At 51.4% G+C, this 22501-nt stretch overlaps 1 protein-coding gene across 1 annotated transcript in view; it reads left to right on the top strand.

Moving 5' to 3' along the window:
• SH3BP4 (SH3 domain binding protein 4) overlaps positions 1-22501 on the top strand; it is a 33458-nt gene that overhangs the window by 5407 nt on the left and 5550 nt on the right. Inside the window, exons 2-3 of the mRNA XM_002189950.6 lie at positions 16603-16799; positions 18613-20975. Of these exons, the coding sequence (XP_002189986.3) occupies positions 16682-16799; positions 18613-20975 (2481 nt within the window). The 5' untranslated portion in view covers positions 16603-16681. The remainder of the gene's footprint in view (positions 1-16602; positions 16800-18612; positions 20976-22501) is intronic.

Here is a 22501-nt window from a genome sequence, read left to right as displayed (position 1 = left end):
GCATTTCATGGCTTTAATCCCATTCTTTGGTGGCCAAGCTGCTGCCCCTCCATTGGGAACCCCATGAGCCCACGGGCTATTTATATTTTTAACCTTCTGATTCCATGTGGATTTGTGCAGGGGGTTATTTCCAGTGCTGGGAGGCAGCTGTTCCCATTCCCATTCCTGTTCCCATTCCCAGCTGGCATATCAACAGGACAGCCATGCTCTCTCTCATTCTCCAGCTCCTGGGGCTAAAGAAATGTTCCTGCTTTTTCCTACCTGAGTGGGTGTTCCTGCTCTGCCTAAGTGAGAGGTTGTGTCAAACCCAGCTGTGGGAAGATGGCACATCCCATCTCCTGTTTGTAGGATCATCGCAGGATCCCAGATTGGTCTGGGCTGGAAGGGACCTTAAAGCTGGAAGGTGGCCCAGCCACTTACTTGTAATTGCTCTGGTGTTTCTTCAAAACAAAAGAGAGTTGGTTTAGATGGAATATTGGGAAGGAATTGTTCCCTGGGAGGGTGGGCAGGCCCTGGCACAGGTGCCCAGAGCAGCTGTGGCTGCCCCTGGATCCCTGGCAGTGCCCAAGGCCAGGCTGGACACTGGGGCTGGGAGCAGCCTGGGAGAGTGGAAGGTGTCCCTGCCATGGCAGGGGTGGAATGGGATGAGCTTTAAGGTCCCTTCTAACCCAGACCATTCTGGGGTTGGGGGATTTTTCATCATCTGGCTGCTTTTGTATAAATTAGCGGGGTGGTGATGCACATATGGTTTGCAGTCCTGTTAAATGATGGGGAAAGGTTTAATAATAATAATATTAAGAATAGTCTTGTGAAAGCCTTTCCTTTTCACTGTTCATTCTCTGGAGTTGCTTCCTCTCCTGCTCCATGGGAGGGTCACCCTGGGGACTATACCATCATTTTCGAGAGGGGAAATCACTGCCACAGAGCCAAACCAGATATTTTCTAGCTGACTCCAGAAAATCTTGACCCAGCAAAGACTCCTGCAGGGCTCTGCTGTGGGATGCTGAGGCTGCCTTGCTCAGCTCATCCCGTGCTGCACAAGCTCCCTGCTTCTTCTCGTGGGGGTAAATCCAGCTGCTGCCCTTCTCCTGCCCTGCCTGGCTACTCCACCTGGATAAAGGGCTTTAGGTCATCCCTAAAAAGTGTTCCGGGCCATTTCTGGGGGGCAGGGTCGGCGTAGTGTGTGGCCTTGTTTGAACAACGCCGGCTGTTTCCTTAGGAACAGGGAGAAAAAGGCTTTTTTGGAATTGAACAGTGGGTCAGGTCAGAGGAGCAGGGCAGGAGGTGTTTTATGGGCACTGCTTTTGGAAGCTGTGATCCTAAGGGTCTTCTCCACCCTAAGTTATGAATCTGGGATAAGTCCAAGAGTGGGTTTGGTTGGATTTCTTAATGTGTCCAGGGCTGAGTGCAGAATCCCTCATTTTATTTGGTGTGGTGGGGGAAGGTGCTCAAGTTATCCCATTTAAAAACACTTCCACAGGTCAAGTGTGGAGAAAGGGAGCAGGAAAAAGCCCCAGGAACTGGAGCAAGGGATGCAGTGGTCACACAGGGAGTTCAGCCCAAAGTCTCCCCAGTCTCACACACCTCTGGGACTGTGAGTTCTTCAGGCCGGGCCGTGGCGTCGTGGGAGATGTTAAATCCCTAATTCCTGCCTCATTCCCTGCTGCTGCTCCGTCCTCTTGGCTGACATCCGTTCCCAGGACAGCCGGGGGAGCTCTGCTGGGTCCCTCGGTGCAGAGGCTGCCACGGCTAAAATTAAACAAAGAGAAACTTCCCATTTTTCTGTGAGCGCTCCGGCTTCCGGAAAATGGCAGCACTGGAGGCAGGCAAACAAAACAACACGTTCCTGGCCAGAGAAAAAAACCTCCTCACCTCAGAGGCATTTCCTTGCTTTCTTTCCCCCCTCTCCAGCCTCTCTCCCTCCCCATCCTGGCTGCTCCATTGAAAACCTGCCATCAGATTAGGGCTGCTGGGGTGGGGTTGCTCTGGGAAGCATTTCCCAGGCAGCAGCCTGTGGAAAGCCAGCCTTGGGAATCACTCTGCTCTCTGCCCCAAATCCCCTCCGTGCTTATTCTGCCATGAACATCCTCAGTGGGGCTTTTGGGGTGTGTGTGGCTCCACCTTTGTGGCAGGTTGAGCTGTTGGAACCCTTAAGGAAGGAAATAGTTTGCAATGGGCCTGGGAGCAACTGGTCCTCACAAAGGATGAGGTTTGGCAGTAGGATAAAAAAGAGATGCTTGAGTGCATCCTGAAAAAAAGAGATCCATGAGTCCATCCCACAAAAGCAGGACCTGTGTGGGTGTATCCTGCAAAAAAAGAGGAGGAGGAGGAGGTGGGGAGTGCATCCTGCAAAAAAGGAGGAGGAAATGCATGAGTGCATCCCAGAAAAAAACTGGAAGAGCAGATGTGTGGGTAGATTCAGGGCAAAAAGAGCTGTGCAATTGTATCCTACAGAAGGAGAAGGGTTTGCGGGGGGACATCCTGGAAAAAAGAGGAGCTGTGTGGGTGTGTCCCACAAAAAAAAAAAAAAAAAAAAAAAAAAAAAAAAAAAAAGGATGAGGAGATGAGGGTATCCCTCAAAAGGAGGAGATGTGAGTAAATCCCACAAAAAGGGGAAGTAGATGGGAGTGCATCCCAGAAAATGAAAGGAGGAGAAGGGAGGGGTGCATCCCACAGCTTGTCCTCCCTTGCTCCAGCTCCTCCTTCCCTATGGATGCTGTTGGCTGCATGTTCCTTGGAGCAGCCTCCCCAGGAGTGGTACCTCTGCAGGGATGCATCCCGTGGTTGCTCAGATGGGACAAGTGGGTTTTTTTGGGGAAAGGGGAGGAAAACCTGGCATCCCCAGCACCGGGGTCGGTTATGTTTGGGTGGTTTGTGTCTTTTTTTTTTTTTTTTTTTTGATACCAGCTTCCTAGAAAGCGTCTCCTTTCCAGCAGCTGAGCTTATCAGGGAGTGAGACCACAAAACAAGGCTTTTCTGGAGTCTTTGGAAGTGTTTTCCTTGCTTTTCTGGGAATAGACCATGCACAAGGTATTTGCTGCCCCTGGAGGGTGGCAATTATCTCGTCAGCAAAGCAGAGGCCCTGTGCTTGACCAGCTCATCATTCCAAGAGTTGCCTGGGAACGATGCTCTGGGATAGGGACATCACTGTGGTGGCTCTTCACATCCTGCAAAATAGGCAAAGTTTTGGGGGATTTGGGGTTGGTTTCTTCACTGTGAGTTAGTTTTTTCACTGTTCCTCTGCCCATGCTGTAGAGGAACAGCTCGGTGCCCTCAGTGCTTCCAAGTAATTTTTGCAATCTCCTGCTGCTCCCAAGCTGTGGCCCCTGCTCCTCAGGGAGAGCTGCCTGAAAGTTAATCACTGCTGAAAAATGCTTTAATTAACTCAATTAGCCAGATGGTCCATCTGGGCTCCTGCAGAGCCTGATGAGATCCCTAGAATGAGGTCACAGCTCCACCCTGATGATGGTGACAGGGAGGACACAGGGACTCGTCCAAATCCCCATGGGATGCGCTGTGCTCTCCAGAGCATCCCTGCTCTTGGACCTGCCGTGGGAGGTGTTTGACAAGGGCATGGAGGGACAGGACAAGGAGGAATTGGTTTAAACTCCCAGGTTTAGAGGGCAGGGATAGATGGGATGCTGGGAAGGGATTTTTCCCTGTGAGGGTGGAGAGGCCCTGGCACCCAGGGAAGCTGAGGCTGCCCCTGGATGCCTGGAAGTGTCCAAGGAGAGGTTGGATGGGGCTTGGAGAAACCTGGGACAGTGCAAAAGTGTCCCTGCCTGTGGGAATGAGATGGGCTTTGTGGTGTTTCCAGCCCAGAGCATTCCATGATTGTGCACCTGGCCCTGCCACGGGACATCCCTGAGGCTCCTCCCAGGGCAGAGCAGGAGCTCCTAAAACATCCACCACATCCAGGACACAGATGTGCCAGGCATGGAAAGAGTGAGCAGAGGAATGCCCTGCACGCTGTTTGAGCAGAGGAATGCAGAATGCGGGGCCCTGGAGCAGGGATTTGGGAAGGGGGAGTGTTTAACCCCCTGTCTGCTGTTGTGACCCTTCCATCCCACTCTCGGCTCCACGTGTTGGGCTCTGATTTAAATCCTGGCCTTACAGACATCCCGAGGGAAGCTGGTTTTCCTGGCTGTGCTGGGAACCTGAGTGCAGGCAAATGGAGATGCATCCTTAAGGCAAAAGGGTGGAATGTGTGTCCCGAGGGGTTTGGATACCACTGGAGAATGGTGCAGGGAAACCAAGGCACGGTGTTTCTCTGTGGGAAGGTTAAGCCATGGTCCCTGCAGTTGTGGTGCTCATGTCTCCAAAAATGGGCTCTAAAATCACTCTAGAAGAGCTCCTGGTGGGGGTGGGAAAATGAATCAGTGTGGGAGTATTTGCTGTTGGGCCTCATTTTTAAGAGATTGTGATCGCAGAGTGGTGATGCTGCATCAGGTGCTCCCCTGGCTTGGAGAGGGAAGGGGAGGTGTTTTGCTCTGGGAAGGGGCAGGTAATTCCTGCTTTAAGGAATTGAGCTTGTGAAAGTGGAGCAGAGGGTAATTCCCAGTGGGAGTGCTAGCAGGGGAGGTGATGCTGCTGGGAACTACCAGGATGCAGAGCATCTTCCTTTGGGATAAGCATCCAGTGCCCAGTGCTCCTGTCTGGAAAGCTCCCAGCTCATCCTCAGCTCCAAAACAGTGCAGAGTTCCAGCATCTCCCTGATTTCTTTCTTCTTCTGTGGATGGGAGTCATTTGGAAGCAGAGGTCTGAGCCTACCCATGGAAATCCCACACTCCATAGTGCTGCAAGCACTTCTGCCTCACTTCTGCCTTTCACCAGAAAATCCTCATCCCCCTTCCTGCACAAAGAATATGTGAGTAATTCTGGAGAAATTTGGGATGAGGCCCAGCAAACGATCGGATATCCGGCTAAGCAGGGCTCTGACTTTTGGACTGAAAGCTCCCAAATTAATAAATGCAGCAGGAGGAAAGGCAGATTTTGAAGGATTATATTTTTCTGGTGGTGTTCTGTTTTATCTCTCTTTAAATCTTCACTCTGTGAAACTTGGGAATGGCTTTTTTTTTCTTTTTTTTTTAATCGCCTCAATATATTTGTTTTATGCTCGAGTAATAACACATTTCCCGTTGTTCTGTTAAAAGCAGAGCTGATGGTATTTAAAAATAATACTGGTGCCAGTTGTCTTGTGATGCACATCATGTGTTCTGGCTGCAAATGTTGTTTACTGGGATCATGCATGGCCAAAAAAAAAGCTGAATTCACTGCAAAACTGGCTTGTTGGGAGGCTAAAATGCCAGTGGATGTTGCCCTAAGGAATAATGGGTGGTGATGGCTGTCTCCCTTTTTGGTTTTCTTTCCTCCTTCTGGACCCTGCTGAAAAAGTTCCCATTTTTTGTTTCCTGTTGATTGAATACTTAAATCATTCTTCTAAATATAAATCTCTCCTGATGCGTCAGCTGTGCCTGGGATTTCACTTTTTTTATGTGGCACTTCAAGCAAGTTTTAATTAAAAAAAAATAGAAAAGAAAAAAAAAAAAAGAAAGGTCCTTCTGCATTGGTTTGATATTTAGGGAGTTTTTTTCCTCATCAGGAGCATGTCTAATTCCAGCCTGACCCTGCAAAGTCCTGCAGGCTGCATGTGGCCATCAGCTGGTTGTGCTGGAGAGCATCCTCAGCTCCTGGAAAGTTCTAGCTATGTCCTGCTTGGCGTCAGGGAGTGGTTTGGGTTGGAAGGGACCTAAAAGCTCACCTCATCCCAGGGCAGGGACACTTTGCACTATCCCAGGTTCTCCAAACCCCATCCAACCTGGCCTTGGATCTAGGGGCAGCCACAGCTTCTCTGGGCAACCTCTGCCAGGGCCTCCCCACCCTCATGGGGAGGAATTCCTTCCCAATATCCCATCTCTGTCAGTTTAAAGCCATTCCCCCTTGTCCTCTCCCTCCAGGCCTTTGTAAACCATCTCCCATTCCCTGGAATTCCAGGTCTTTTCCTCAGGGTTGCTTTCAGTCAGTGCTGCTTCTCCTGGCAGGGCTGTCCCATCACTGGCACCAATGTCTCCTAGATGTGACCAACAATCACATCCAGGGATATGGATGCATCACCTCCAGAGATATAGAAGAGCTTGATCCTAACGGGAAAAAAAAAAAAAATCTGGGATGTTGATGTTGCTGTGGAAGATGCTGAGAACAGGAGGTGTTGTGTGGGCAGGTTGGTGGAGGTGCCATGGATTTGTCTTCTCCAGCCAGGAGCCTGCTGCTTGCAGCCCCTATGTTTTGGGTCTGGAAATTAAAAACACATCGCTGTGGTTGTCAAAGCAGCCCTGAGCAGAGCTGGTGGTGAGATTGAAGTTGTTTTCCACGGAATCCGTAACTGGAGGAGGCTCTGTGCTGCTCACAGGGAATGTGCCTGCTGACCCAGGGAATCTGTCCCTGAACACGTGGGGCTTTTTAACCTCAGTTTAGTCCTTGATTTTTAAAAGAGGTGTTCTTGTCGAGACAGAGGACAAGCTTTGGGGTCTGCTGTGTCCCCTGTGTGGCTCTCAGTGGCTTTGTCTTGTTTCCTCTAATTTGGGCACTTGGTTGGCCCAAGACCAACCCTTATAGCAGCTGATAATGCTTCACCCCTAATTCAAGCTCCAAACCCCCAAAATTTAGCTCTGTGCTGTCATATGGGAATTGAGCAGCCTGGTCTGGTGGAAGGTTTGTTTGCCCATGGATGGGTAGAGAAGGGTTTTAAGGTCCCTTCCAGCCCAAACCCTTCTGGGATTCTGTGAAATCTCAGTGGGAATGAATGGAGAGAGTGGCTCTGGGGCTCCAGCAGGGAGGCTCTGAGGTTCCTCTTGGGCAAGGAGAAGCCAGGGCAGGTCTGTTTCCTTCATCCCTTGCCTGGGGATGACTTCTTGGGGCCAGCAGAGAGGGAATAACTTGTCCTCTGGAAATGTTCCCTCTGTGGTGGCTCGGAGTTGTCCCTTTTTTAAGGGACACTCCTGTCTGATGCACGCGTGGGAGGTAACTTGTCCTTACGAGTGCAGTGCAGAGTTGTAGAGGTTGCTTCACTCAAGCAATAAAGCTCTGCTCTGAGCAGGGAACAACCTGCCGTGGCTCTAGGATGACTTTCAGGTATCATTTTAATTTTGCCTTGTGACTAATGCTGCAAAAAAAAGTGTTTGAGATACAACCCTGCTCCGTCCAGCAAGTAGAGTAATTTTGAGCAAAGGTTTGTGCCAGATTTGCATAAATTACTATTTTTGTGCCAAAGCATCTTGCTAAATAATGGGCATCTATCCCCAAAATGGCCAATTGTTTTGCCAAGGGTTATGTCCAGGCCCAGAGAAGCAGCTTTGCCATCACACACGGTGGAGGCTGCAGAGAGGGGACTTTGGCTCTCTTTGGGACCGCATTAATCCCAACATGGGCCTCGTGTGTTCTTGAACTGACGCAAAGCTGCAGTTCAAAGTGCGTGTCCTTGTTTGCAGATAAAGCTTGCCCATAAACATTTGGGGCTTAAAAGTGATGAAATTGGTTTCTTATCAGCCATCTGACCCAAGGTCATGGGACTGAGCAGCTCTTAACCTGGCAAGACCGAAACAACAAAACCCCGGAGCTCTGACAGATGGAGGTGGGTGGTGCTGTTTTGGATTTTCCCTCCTTCATGGCACTCCTGATGCTGTGGAAAATGCTTGGAGCCACTGCTTGGATGCTGTCTGACCTCCCTCAGCCCCAGATTGAGTTAATTTGCAGGTTGCACGGAGTCTCTGTGCAGTCTGATGGGCTTTAATTTTGGGATAATTAATTAAACAAGCATGCGTAGTGTTTGCTCTTGTGTTGCATAAACAGCAGCTGGTTTTGGTGTATCTCAGGCACCCTCCTGGCTGGCAGAGGTAGGTGTCTGGGAAGCTCATTCCCACCCCTGGAGAAGCTCTAAGTGAAATTAAAGTGAGGACTTGTACTGCTGAAAACCACCTAAAATGAGCCACGTGGTCTTTGTGTCCACGTAATGGTGTGGTGTTCCAAAGCATGCTCTGGATGGAAGCAGGAACACTTTCTGGGATGGGTCTGCAGCTGGCTGCGTTTGCAGGTGAGATCAAACCTGAGGTCCTAATCCAGGTTCTGGTTGGTTTAGATCAGATATTAAGAGGAAATTCTTCCCAGTGAGGGTGGCAAGGCCTTGGCACAGGTTGCCCAAAGAAGCTGTGGCTGCCCCTGGATCCCTGGAAGTGTCCAAGGCCAGGTTGGATGGGGCTTGGAGCAACCTGGGCTAGTAAAAGATGTCTCTGCCCATGAGACAAACTTTAAGGTCCTTTCCAACCCAAGCCATTCCATGTCCTCACATTCTCTTCCTACTTGCATCATCACCTGGGAGTTTGCTCTCCAGGTATCTCTGCCCTCTTTCTCACATGGAAATCCCTGGTTTGTGAGATTGGGTCAAACATGGAGCATCCCATGATGTGACCAACCCCCATCTTTCCTTCCCATGAAAACACCATCAACTCCAGCAAAGGGTTAACCTGCTCAAACCCAGGTGTCCCAGGCAAACTGGTTTGGGAATGTTTACCAAAGAGGAGCTTAAAAAACCCTGCTGTTTTGAGGGAATTCTTTGCAATGTGCTGATTCTGTTTGTTTCTGCTCAAAGAGAGGAAAGAAAGGAGGTTTTTGGCTCCTGTCAGCATTTTCAGCATAGCTGAGGGTGTCCTGTAATCCAACAGCAGATCAGTGATGGATTAATCAGGAAGGCGTGCTAGAAAATGAAACCAAGGAGTGGTTTTGCCCCAGCTTGAATGAGTTCTTGGAATCCAGAGAGGTTTCATTGATCATTACTTGGTGTCCAGGTGGCAAATTGGGAACAAACCCCCTTGTTTTTCCCAAAAATAGACGTTCTGACTGAGGATACCTGGAGATGGATCAATCTCGGTGAAGTACTTGGGCTGGGAGAGCTGCATGGGGTTGTCTGTGATGAGCTACTGGGAGCTGCCTCGTCTCTGGTGGTCTACAGCTCATCTCTGGAGCTTTGTGTTGTCCTCTTTGCACCAGCTGTGGTGGCAGCCTGTCCAGCCAGCAGCATGAGTGACTTTCTTGTGCCTGCCCTTCTCTGGTCATGCTGGTGGGACTGGTTTTCCAGCCAGGAACAAGGAGAACATGTGGCATTGCAGCAGCTCCTCTCCGTCAGGCAAGGGCAGAATCGGTGAAGGGTGATGGGGACAGGGCTCTGAAGAGTTGATGCAGTTAAAGCTCTGTCATCATCTCCTCTTGGGGAAGCTCAGCAGTTCAGGGACTTTGGGTTTTGACAGCTCTTGAAGGCCAAATTAGCATCCAAATTATCTGAGGAAGGGGAAGCTGCTGAGACTTCGGCTGGAGGGTGGGAGGATAGGAAGCTGCTCCAGGATTTTCTCAATTAGTGCCTTTTGCCTTCAAGCTTCCTGGATGTGGTTGATTTGAGATGGAGAGGAGGGGCTGAGTGGCCCCCCTTGTGTGATCATGAGATGGTTCTTGCAGCACCCACAGGGGGGAAGCTGTTTCTCTTCTTTTGACTTCCATGGTTTCCCTTACTCTGCTCTTCGTGGGTGTTGGCCTGAGATCTCTTGGGTGACCAGGGTGTTTGTATGTATTGTCCTGGTGATTCTGGCAGGATCTTTTTCTTCCAAAGTGTCGTTTTGTGGCTCTGGAAATCTGGGATTCATTTCTCCTCCACCACCGATTGCCTGTGTGAGCTTGGATTGCCTATGTGAGCCTGATCTAGCTCAAATCTGAGTTTCCCTGCTTTGAGAGATGTTTGGTCCATGCTTTTGGCCCCAAGCATCCTTCAGGAACAGTCTTGCTTTGGCTGTTGGCCAAACTCTTGGGTTTGTGAAGGACTTTGGAGGGGCCGTGAGGGTTTGGAGGAAGACAGATCTCTCCTGGACTCCTGTTCCATCCAAGGGTTTTAAAGCTTGAGTTTATGGCTTTTATGTTTGACTTCTCTGGGAGTACAGCATTGGATGTGACTTTGGGTTTTCATGGTTTTGTTGGTCCCTGTGGGACTTGTCTGGATTCAACTCCAGAGAAGCATCCATGCACAGCTCCCTGTTAAAAAGCCAGAACAATTTTGGGAGTGCCCTGCCTGTATTAGGAAGTGTTTTTTCTCTTGGAAGAACATTGGGCAGACAGCAGGGGCAGGATGGACCAGGGCTGAACTCTGCTTCTTCTGGTAAGAGGGCTGGTGGACATCAGGCGAGAGCCTGTTCCTGGTGGAGATGAGGTTTCCATTGCCTTCCAGCCCATCTGTGCAGTTCCTTGCTTTAGGACATTGTGAACTCAAAAATGTCTGTGGGTTCTGGGAAAGACTGACCCAGCCCTCCCCTGGGCAAGAGGTCCAGGCGGGGCTGTAGAATGGTCCCTGTTGAGGTTTCCTTTGATCTCACTGCTTCACCAAGAGATGTTTGGGCAGACACCACCTCTGGGTTTTTAATTGGCTCTGAGGGGTGCAGGAATCTGCTCTTGGGGACGCCTCGCTCTCCGTGCCAGCATTCCGACAGCATCCATTGCACCGAGGACTCTCCTGCTGGTGACATCCCTCTGCCTTGGTTTTTTTGGGGGTGCCAGAGGGGGTGGCTGGTCTTGCATCCCGTGGTAGTGTTGAAACTGTGGAAGCAAGTCTGGCTTTCTTTACTTCCCCGTGTTTTCAGGATGGGCATGCATGTGATGGTTTTGTTGCTGTGGAGCGGGAGGACCTGGGCTGTTGTCCCAGGAAAAGCTTTTTTGTGTCCCTGTAAACCTCACAGGAGGTTCTGCCCTGTGCAGCATCTCCAGCACCTTCCTGCACTTCCAGGTTCCTTAAACCTCTGCCACACCAGCACCATTTTCAGGGATTTGGGGTGGGCTTTGATGTTGCTGTGGGTGCTCGAGGGCGGTGCCTGCATCTCCAGGACCCTCCTCTGCCATGGCATCAGTGCTGGGCAGCAGCAGGAGGTCCTGCAGGGATAACTTCATTTTCCCACCCTCAAGACTAATTTATATTTGGGTCTCATGTAGCTGGTGATGGATATCCAGGGGGACTCGTGCTCCAGAGTGGCTGCTATAAAAGGAAGCTCTCCCGTCCTTCGTGCTTTGCTTGTGAAGGATGACATCCCCAGCAGGGAGGCCCTGACGGACACCAGGCACCAGCACGCACTCAGCCAAAACGACCTTCATTCCCCTCCCTTCTCCATCAAACTGGCCATGCTTGGCTTGCCCTTGCCTGGCAGCAGGAGCTGAGCCAAGCTGGAGCTCCAGGGCAGGATTTTTCCATGGGGCTTGGCAGGGAAGCGAAGGGCACGGCGTGGCACGGGGCCGGGCTCCACTGCCGCCACGTTGGGTGCAGCCATTCCCACATCACATGCTGGGGATGGGCTCCAGAACAAACCCCTGGGACGTGAGGGTGCTGCAGGAGGGATGGGAGGTCCTGATGCTTCCATGGGTCCCTTCTTGTGTGCTGGAAAAGGGACTAAAAGCGCCGTGTGTTGTGTTCCAGGCAGCTCCCGGGAGGCTCGTGCTGGGACGGACGTGTGAGTTCACACCAGGGTGTTCTTTTGGTACAAAGAGCTGGTGTTTGGTGTTGTCTTAAGGGGTGGTTTTATCTTTGCTTGGCTTGGGTGGGTTTTTTCTTTTCTTTGGAAGATGAAAGCGTTAGCTTGGCAAACGCAAGCAGTGAAGGAGGAGGAGGAGATAAGAGAGAGGCAGTGGGGTCAGGAATCACTGGGCATGGCTGGCATCAGACTTGGAGAATGCTTGGGCCGGCCTTCTGAGGGGAAAATCTCAACAGCAGACAGCTCTTCCCCTCCCATCCCTTCCAGCAAGGCTCGTGGAAGAGACCTGGATCACCGGGAGATGAGCCACAAGGTGATCGGTCTGTTGCTTGCCACCAGCTGCTTCCAAAGCCTTCCCAGCTTTGCTGGAGGCTGCAGAGGACCTGGGTGGGGCTGTGCTGATTTTTAGGTTGGATTTAAGTTGCTAGTTTCAAGGACATTGTGTTTTTTCACCTGCCTGGAGATCTATCAGTACAAGCATGGGAAAAGGAGGGAATTCCTGAGGTGGTGGGATCATTTTCCACTGGAGAGAAGTGTGTGGAGCAAGAGCCAGCATTGTGTTGTGTCATAGCCATGAGGGAGATCTTGCAGGTGAAGAATTCACAGGGCCAAACCAAGTTCCTAAAGCAGATGGTTAACTAAAATTTTGAGGTTTCGATCACTGGAGTTTTTTACAGTTTCTTTTGTAGGCCCTTGCACCTTGCAGTGGGTTGGTGTCACCTGGCATTCCCTGAGCAGCTCCCTCAGGGCTGGGTTGTCCCTGGGGTGTGGAGGGGTCTCTTCAGCATCTGCTCCCGTGGATTTGAGGTCCTTGGGGTTTTGTGACTGATAAAAGCAACATTTGCAGTAAATTCATTGTGTGGGACAAGTGTTGTGGGGAGTACTGTGGCTCTGGTACATGAATTCCTCCCTAGAAAAAGTTTAAATTTACTCATATCCAAGCAAAGCCAACTGTTTTTAAAAGAAACCTCCAAAAACACTTCTATGTTTGTAGGAGAGTCAGAGGAACTCCATTTTGGAGAAAGAAAAAGGAAATTAAAAGCCATAAAGCAGCAAGGGCCCGCAGTTGATCTTGGCTCTGCTGTGGGGAGAGGATGATGAGGAATTGATTGGAAGCTCCTTCTTTTTTTTTTTTTTTTCCCCAATTTTCAATTTGTGGCCAAGGGTAGGGTGGGAGATTTCCCCATAGCTTGCAACCCAGTCTTGAGAGGCTTTCAATGGATTTTTCAGGGAAAACGGGTGCAGGTGGTCATTATGGCAGAGTTGACCAGTCTTGTGTCACGGCAGCTCCTGTTCCTTGTGCTTCCCACGGACACGGACGTGCCCTGGTGGGATGGACCCTGCAGCTCCAGGGAGGGCTGGGAATGGGATGGGCAGGGATGTGCACTGCTCTCTGCTGCTGGCAGCTCCTTGGCTGCACCTGGAAGGACCTGGCTCCATCTCCAGCCCTGACGGTGCTTGGTACCGCGCAGCCCTGCCAGCCCTCCTGGCTCTTATCAGCCCAAATTCTTGGCAGCCAGGGATTTCCCCTCACTGAGGCTCCTGGAGGGGTCCTGTCCCACCCACACCACAGTCAGGGCTTGTTGGAGAGGACCTTCCATGGGCCAGCAGCAGATCCTGCTTCCCACCCTTGGGCTGTGCACTTTTGGGTGTTCCCGTGGTTTTACTGCATTGCTTTGCTCCAGGACATGGGTTTGGTATTTTTCCTGGGATTGCTTTTCCCTGTCCAGCGTGGCTGGGTGCCCGTGGTGTGTCTTTGATAGCTCAGCATCCAGCCAGAGGTGCGTCCATCCCAAAATCCCATGACTGAATGATGGCTGGAGCTGGGGAGGATGGGCTCTGCCTGTGCCAGGAGGTCTCGGGAGGCTCCCTGGGCCTGCAGTTGGATTTCTGGGATAAGTTGTACCAGACATGTTGCAGAAGTTATTTTTAACCTTTTCCATGCTACTAATGCTGAAGCTGGGATGCTGAATGCTGTGTGTTCAAGTGCTGCAGGAAAAAAACTGGGTTTGTTTTTAGTCAAGTTTTAGTGGGGTTTTTTGTAGTAGATGTGACGCTGTCACCAGCCCCAGCCCTGCTGCTGCTTCGTGCCTGGTGGCACCTGAGGGAGCAGCTGGAGCTGTGCCAGGAGATGTTTAGGTTGGGTTTTAGGAAAAGCTTCTTCCCCTAGAGGGTGGTGGGGCTCCCCAGGGAGAGTTAAACCCAGGGGCAGCACCATCCGTGCCAGGAGGCTGTGAGGATGCCCCCATGGAAATCTGCTCACTGGGGCTGCCTTAAAGCTTCCTCCACTCCCAGCAAAGCCTGCTTAGGATTTGGGAAAGAAAAACATAACCTCTGTGGGGCCCTGCTGCAGGCAGCTGGATATGTTGGGATGGGGGAGCAGGCAGCAGGTCCCCCTGGCTCGCAGGGCTGCATTCGACCCTGCAGCATTCTCTGTCCCTCACAGGAGGGACAAACCAGCGTGAAAAGCAGGTGTGGGTGTCTTTGAGGAGCTGCTGGCGCTGTCAGGGTGTGCTCTGGTCGCCCACTGATTTCCTTCCCCCCACCATTCATTTTGGATGCTGTTTGTGGCTTTGGGTAAACAGATGGGGCTGGGTTTTCCCCTGGTCTATATTTAACCCCACGCTAAATTTAAAGCCTTTCAGAGGAGTTTGCAGGCCATTGTCTCGGTGATTTCTAAACAAATCTTGCCCCTTCCACCCTTTGTTTCCCCCCATTTAACCCTTTTATCCTCACACAGCCTGAATCTGAGGGTTGCTGGTTACCACTGCATTCAGAAACATTTTGGGTCCATCCCCAGCTCCAACATAGGGCTCTCATCCTAAACCCAGCGTGGGGGGCCTTGCCACCATCCTTCAGTGTATGTGTGCATCCCTGCATCCAGGAGGGACAGACAGATCCAGGATGCTGCTGTCAGTAGAGGAAATTCCTTTCCATTATCCCTCATTTGTGTGTAGATTCCTTTTGAGGCCTCATGGTTCCATGCAGAGGGGATTTTTCCAGCTGTTTCTCCACAGAGCCACATCTGTCAGAGACCTTTAGTGGGAAGCTTCCCATCGCCTTATGTAAACAGAGGGAGGGGGAGCATCCCTGCAAATTCCAGGCTTGTGGATATGTCAGTGAGAGCTGTTAGGGCTGTAGCTGCCATAATTAATATAAAATTCATTTGATGCTGGACCAGCAGGCAGGTGTTTCAAAAGATATTTGTGGCTTACACTTGGTTTTTCCTACTTTGTGCAGAGCTGCCCAAGCAGGGGGTAATTTTGGGATGCCGCAGTGGTTTGATTTTTTTTTAACAAGATTGTGTACAAGAATCGCCAAAATCGGTGAGGTGTGGGATCTCTAGAGGGAGGCACTGTGTGTTTGGGGCCGTTCCACACCACCTAGAAAAGCTGCAATCCCAAATTGCATTAATGGGTGGATGGTGAATCGTGCCAGCCAAGGGGATCATCCTTCCTCTCTTCCTTGCTTTCTACTGGAGCTTCCTCCTGCTTATTCCTGCTTATTCCTGCTTATTCCTGCTTATTCCTTTGTCCTGCCCCTGGCAGCAGCTCCAGGTCCCCTCTGTTAGCTGTCCCAGCTCTGATAAGCTCAGCCTTGTCTCAAAGCCTGGTGTCCCTCTGTTTATTCCCTGCCAAACCCTTTCCCCTTGGATTGCTCCCAGCAGGACCCGACAGGAGGGGAGGCTCTCCTTGAAGGGGAAATGTTTGCACACAAGTTCTGCCTTCCCTTTTCTGGCTGCAGCCTGGTGCATCCCTTCCAGCCAGCCACATTCCCGGCATACCAGCCCTGGGGATGGCTTGGGAAGCATTTCAAGCAGGCTGGAGTATCTCCTGCTTAGGCTCTCCCCTGCAGATTTCCTCTTGCTGCATTCCAGAAAAGGGCACCAAATCCTTCAGGACTTGCTGTTCCCCCTCACAGTGCTGGAGGAGACATCAGCTCTGTATTCCCACCTAAGGAATTTGGGTCTGGCTGTTATTTTCTGTTGGATTTCATTTTTCAAGCAGAGGGAGGAAAAGAAAAAAAATTGCATGGGAGAGGGAGAAAGGAAGAACAGCATTAGGAGTGGATGAAAATCCCTTTGTTAAACAAGGGATTTGGATATAACTATAATTAAAACTTTTATGGTTAAGACCTGCTGGTGTTTTGCAGCCAGGCTGGAGTTTTGTGACAGCTGTGAGGGAGGGGCTGAATCCAGAATTTCCAGGATGATCCCAAATACGCCAGACAGCGTTCCTGCTGCTTGGTGCAAACCTGGAGTAGCAACTCATGGTTCAGCTGTGCTCCAGCCATGCCTTCAGCCTTCCCTGCTTGTCCTGGCCCATATGGCCACTGTCCCAGCTCCAGAAGACACGGGTGACGTCAGGGGAGTTCTTGCCCATGCTTGCATCAGCCACAACGTTGGTGGTCGGAGTGTCCTGTGGGAATGGGCTCATTTTCCTCTCAGCTCCAGTGGGCTGATGAAGCTCTCTTCCACAGGGATTCTGGAAGTGTTTTTGCAAGAGCTTCTGGAAAAAAAAGGAGGGATTTTTTTTTTCCTTATTTTTTCCTTTATTTTTATAATATTCAGTGCAGGAAGGCATTGGTGCTCTGCCTGGTTGGTTGGATGAGGGGAGAAATGCGGGGAGCAAGTGGGAAGAGCCGCTCCCTGTTCTAGGAGATGCTGCAGTGGGAGAGAGGGATGTGACCCATTTGAACAGGGAAAAAGCCCAGTCCTGTGGGTCTTCTGTGCTCCCACAGCAGCACAGTGCTTGGTGGTTTTATAATTGTGTTACAGCAACCTGCAAGTGCTTGGGAAATGGGGAGAAGGACCAGTTTACAAGGCTGGGAGCAGTGTATTCCCAAAAAACTCCTAAAGGCTAGAGGGCTGTCCTTGCTCCCCAGGGGTCTGTAGGCCCTGCTGTGGTCCCTGGGAGCATCCAGCCTGTGTTCCACGATGGTTTCAGGAGAACGGGACAGGCTCTCCTATATCGGCACACGATCAGCGTGAGGGTGCCATGGGGGTGCCCAGAGCCTTTCTAACACCCTGACCTTTGTCTCTCTCCTCCAGGCTGGTTCCCCGAGGTGACACCGGGGTCCCCATCGCTGGCAGAGGGGCCATGGCCATGTAGTGCCCACCAGGAGCGGAGATGGCAGCACAGAGGATCCGGGCGGCCAACTCGGGAGGGCTCCCGCGGTGCAAGTCCGAGGGGACGCTCATCGACCTGGGCGAGGGCTTTGCTGAAACCACACTCTGCGACGTCAAAGGTGCCTAGGGATCAGCCCCCTCCTCATTTCAGACCCATCCCCACCGCCTGGGAGGGCTTGGTGACACCAACAAGGCGGTGACAGAGCTGTTTTGCTTTCCTGGGCACTGGGAGCCTGTAGGTTGCTCCTCCAGTAATCCTTTTTGTTTTTTCCCACCTTTTATTGCTTTTTTTTCCTGCTGTGTTTTCCTTTTATGCTGCATTACCCAGCATAAAAGCCATGGTCAAGTGGGAGGGGAATTACTGCTCCCCTAGCAAGAGAGCATCCCAAGGAAAAACTCCAGGTGGAAGCTGGAGAGTGCTGCGGGCCTTGAAAGTAAACACTCACAAAGGAGATTGTTTTTGCAGGTGTAGCACCTGAACATCAAACACTTGCTGCAAGTTAGATGGGTTTTAATGCAAAACTAGAAATTGCTCCTCTTCTCAGCACATCCCTGTTAACCCCTGCATGCCCAGCTGGAGGGACAAGGAAACAGCAACTTGCCTCTCTGATCTGGCACCAAAAATGCTCCATTCTGCAGGATGACTGAGTTAACAGCAGCTTCCAACCTAGCAGGCTGCCAAAATAATTCCAATTTGGAGTTTCTTTGCAGTTTTCCACTGGGTGAATGTCCCCACCCCTTTGCCTGCTGGCAGATGAGCTGTTCAGGATGTGTACAAAACTCTTCTCCTCTGAATGCTCCATCCCCAGGCTGTATTTAAAGGCCTCTCTTTGCTCAGCTGTATCTTCCCTTGACTTGTTGTTTCTGTGGGTAAGAAATGCTGCCAGCCTGCAATGGAGACTGCAGGGATGTTCCGTCTGAGCTCCCATCCCTTTATCTCCCAGATTTTAAGAGCTTCCTGTGTTTTCTAAACTCCCTTTTCCTCTCAGAGAGCTCTCGAGCCTGTTGAAGCAGGTGCTGTCCCAATTCCCTCGCAGCTCCCTGTTGGTGAAAATCCAGCGTTCCTTGTTTTCTTCAGACTCTCTAGGGAGACAGCATACATTTAACCATTGATGGAACATCATCTGCAGCTTGGTTTTGGTGCTTTTTACAAAAACATGTCCTGAAAATGAGAGCAAAACCAATAAATAGGGTGGCAGTATAGGCTCAACCCATCCTGGGTGTAAATTGGGATCCCCTGGCAGAAAACTCTTCCACTGGCACTTCTGCAGGGGAGGCTGAAGATGCTGCAGAAGAGCAGTGTGAGAGGGAGATGTGGGATTCTGTGAGTGCTCAAACTGGGTAACCTTCAGAACCAGAGAATGGTTTGATTTGGGAGGAACCTGAAAGCAGGGACACTTTCCACTAGCCCAGGTTACTCCAAGCCCCATCCAACCTGGCCTGAACACTTCCAGGGATTCAGGGACAGCCACAGCTTCTCTGGGCATGTTTCAGATGTGCAGGAGAGGGGTTACAGCAGAGCAAGAGGGCTTTTAGCCTGTATGGAGAGTTATCTTGGGTTTGGATGAACCCTTTAGGGAAGAGAGGTGTGAATGTACCAGGAATAGTGGAGTTTTCTTGAAAAAAATGTTATGAAGAAAAACACCTCCAGGCTTGAGAGGTTGCCCCGGGAATCAGTGGAGCTGCAAGTGTTCAGAAAACACACAGATATGGCACTTGGGGACATGGCTTAGTGGTGGACATGGCAGTGCTGGGTTAATGGTTAGACTTGATGGTCTTGGAGGCCTTGTCCAAATTTAATGATTCAGTGGTCCCAAACCTACCTTCATCACTTAAAACAATATGGAATGGTGACCTAGAATGAAGGGTTCCAAGTCAGTGGTGACTCTGCTGAGCATCTCTCACAGTGCTGTCTCCTCCTTGCCTCTGCAGTGCCTTCTCCTAGTGCCTTCCTGGTAGACAGCCCCACGTCCTTTGGGAACGCGAAGGAAGTCATAGCGATCAAGGATTACTGCCCCACAAATTTCACTACCTTGAAGTTCTCCAAGGGGGACCACCTGTACGTGCTGGACACGTCGGGAGGGGACTGGTGGTACGCCCACAACACCACGGAGATGGGCTACATCCCGTCCTCCTACGTGCAGCCCATCAACCACCGCAACTCCTCCCTCAGCGACAGTGGGGTGATCGACAATCTGCTGGAGAGCCCCGACGAGGGCATCAGGGAGTTGGACCTGCTTGGGGAGTGGACTGATGTGAAGAGAAACTCTGCCAAATCCTACCACAACAACCCCTTCCTGAATGGAGTGCAGACCAACCCGTTCCTGAATGGGAATTTGCAAGCAGCACCCTGCTCGGACAAAGAGTCCAACTCCAGCGTGGCCGTGGATTTGTTGCTCTTCGACACGGGGGCTCCCACGTCAGCTCTCCCCAGTTCGGCTGCCAACAGCAGCTTGGGGAACCTTTTTGATGAGTTTCCCTCCACAAACAGGCTGGATGTGGAACAGCCTGTGAGAAGGGACAACCCTTTCTTCCGAAGTAAGCGCTCCTACAGCTTGTCCGAGCTGTCTGTCCTCCAGGCCAAGTCGGACATGCCGGCATCGTCAGGTTTCTTCAGTGGTTTGAAGTCTCCCACCCCTGAGCAGTTCCAGAGCAGGGAGGATTTTAGGACAGCGTGGCTGAACCACAGGAAGCTGGCTCGGTCTTGCCATGACTTGGATTTGCTTGGCCAAAATCCTGGCTGGGGTCAGACGCAACCGGTGGAGACCAACATTGTGTGCAAGCTGGACAGCTCCGGCGGGGCCGTCCAGCTGCCAGACACCAACATCAGCATCCGCGTGCCCGAGGGCCACGTGTGTCCCGGGGAGACGCAGCAGATCTCCATGAAGGCCATGCTGGACCCGCCGCTGGAGCTGAACAGCGACAAGTGCACCACCATCAGCCCCGTCCTGCAGATCAAACTCAGCAACATGGAGGTGAAGACCTTCATCATCCTGGAAATGAAGGTGTCAGCGGAGGTCAAGAACGACATGATGAGCAAGAGCCTGGTGGGGCTGCAGTGCCTGCGCAGTGACGTGAAGGAGGGGCCCTACACGCCAATGCAGCTGAGCTATTCCTACGGGGACACGATCCAGGTGCAGCTGGAGAACCTGGAGCCCTGCATGTACATCGCGTCCGTGGCACAGGGCCAGAACATCCTCTACCCTTACACCGTGTGGGATTACATCAGCAAGAAGATCACGGTGGGCGTCTACGGCCCCAAGCACATCCACCCTTCCTTCAAGACCGTGGTGGCCATGTTCGGCCACGAGTGTGCCCCCAAGACTCTGCTGGTCAACGAGGTCACCAGGCAGTCCCATAGCCCGGCTCCTGTCGCCCTCCAGCTCTGGGGGAAGCACCAGTTTGCCCTGTCCCGGCCCCAGGACCTCAAGCTCTGCATGTTCTCCAACATGACCAACTATGAGGTGAAGGCCAGTGAGCAAGCCAAGATCGTCCGGGGCTTCCAGATGAAGCTGGGCAAGGTCAGCCGCCTCATCTTCCCGATCACGTCCCACGACCCCAACGAGCTGTCGGACTTCACGCTGAGGATACAAGTCAAGGATGACCAAGATGCCATTCTGACCCAGTTCTGCGTCCAGACGCCGCAGCCACCTCCAAAAAGCGCCATCAAACCCACGGGGCAGAGGCGGTTCCTGAAGAAGAATGAGGTGGGGAAGATCATCCTCTCCCCTCTGGCTGCCACCGCCAAGTATCCGGTTTTTCAGGACCGGCCAGTGTTGAGCCTAAAATATGGGAAGCTGCTGAAGACAGTGGTGAGGCAGAGCAAGAACCACTATTTGCTGGAATACAAGAAGGGAGACGTCATAGCCCTCCTCAGTGAGGAGAAGATCAGGTTGAAAGGCCAGCTGTGGACCAAGGAGTGGTACATTGGCTACTACCAGGGGAAAATTGGCCTTGTGCACACCAAAAACGTGCTGGTGGTTGGGAAGGTCAAACCCAGCTACTTCTCTGGGCCGGATCTCACCACCAGCCTGCTGCTGGAGCAGATCCTGAGGCCCTGCAAGTTCCTGACCTACATCTATGCCTCGGTGAGGACTCTGCTGATGGAGAACCTCAGCAGCTGGCGCTCCTTCGCCGACGCCCTGGGCTACCTGAACTTGCCGCTAGCATTCTTCTGCCGGGCGGAGCTGGACAGCGAGCCGGAGCGAGTGGCCTCTGTCCTGGAGAAGCTGAAGGAAGACTGCAACAGCGTGGAGAACAAGGAGAGGAAATCTTTCCAGAAGGAGCTGATGACGGTGAGTCTGAGGCCTGGCTCAGGGGGTTTTATTCCTGGCTCTGCAGAGGGATCAAAGGTGGTGGCAGTTTCTTAATTCAGTATTTAGAGAGTCAAGTCCATCTTGAAGGTTTTCTGAAGACTGCTGGGCACTGCCAGGTGGCAGTTCAGTCCTGTGGTTGGTGGGATCTTGGTTTAGCAGGATGATGGCAATAATGAGGGATGCACTGAGGTGCTTGGAATTCCAGAATCACACAATGGCTTGGGTTGAAAGAAATCTCAAAGCTCATCCAGTCCTACCGCCTGCCATAGGCAGGACACCTTCCACTGTCCCAGGTCACTCCAAGCCCTGTCCAACCTGGCCTGGAACACTTTCAGAGATGGGGAGCCTTGTTTTTTTTGAGTGGCACCTCTGAGCTGGGATGTTTTATGCATTACAAATGGAAATGTGTAATACATTACAAATGGAAATGTGTGACTTGCTCCATGTCCTGAAAGGAATTTGGGAGGAGTGCTGCCTGCCAGTATTTCTAGGATGCTGTTAGCAAGTAAATCCCTCACAAAATATCATCTCCACGACCGTTTCTAGCATTTCGTAGGAAGTGAGCCAAAGAAAATACAGGGCAGAATGTCTGGGAGAGATTTGCAGCTCTCTCCCGTTCCATGCTGTCCCACAGGAGCAGAATAACTGAGTTATGGAGAGCAGCATGGTTTAAAATGTCAATTGGATTAAGGAATAGTGGTGGCCTTGCTTGGCAAAATGAAATTATGGCAAAAGGGACTGGACTGGATGAAGAAGTTTGGTTCCCACACTCCTTTTAGGGAGAAGGGGGGACTTTAAGGATTGAGTAGAAGGTGTTATGAAGAGTATGGAATGTGTTGTTATTCATGGAAATGTTGTCTGGAGAGTTCCCTGTGCCAGGTACCACTCTGGGACCTGTGGGGTGACGTTTCAGCTTTGGCTTTCAGCTTTCAGGTTGTGCCACAGATGTTCCTTCTGTTGCAGGGTTCTCCTGACCATCAGTGACCCTTTCCTCACCCAGGATTGGAAAATCCTCTCTCTGGCCCTGTTTCCTCCAAGGGAGGGTTTGCTCCTTTAAACATCAGGCTCAATGATTGTTGGGATGTAATCAGTGCTGCTCTCGCTGGATACTTCTGGAAGCTTTGTGCTGTTTGCTTTACCTGTTTGCAAACCCCACAGGTGTTGTTTTTATCTCTCCCCATTGTTTTCAGGGATCCCAGACAGTCTTTAGGTCATGGACAATCCTCATGGGGAGACAAAAGGAAAGATAAAGCTCATGGAGCTGCTGACTCAAGGGGCGGGCTGGGAGCTGCAGGAAAACATCCTGCTCTCCTGTGGCTGTCAGGAGAGCAGAGTCCCAGGGCAGGTTTTATTCTCCTTGTTTCTCTAATCCTGCTCTCTGTGAGGCTTAGCCTGCAGATAAAGGATGAGCTCCCTTCTTGGTGGAACATGATGCTTCCAAACCCCTGGCTGCCGTCAAATCCTCCTTAGCCTATGGAGAAATTAGATTGAGCCTATTGAAAGAA

This window comes from Taeniopygia guttata, chromosome 7, assembly GCF_048771995.1.
Source record: "Taeniopygia guttata chromosome 7, bTaeGut7.mat, whole genome shotgun sequence".
In the NCBI taxonomy this organism is placed as follows: Eukaryota; Metazoa; Chordata; class Aves; order Passeriformes; family Estrildidae; genus Taeniopygia; species Taeniopygia guttata.
The sequence above is the reverse complement of the archived record's forward strand: the minus strand, read 5'-3'. Positions and strand labels throughout refer to the sequence as shown.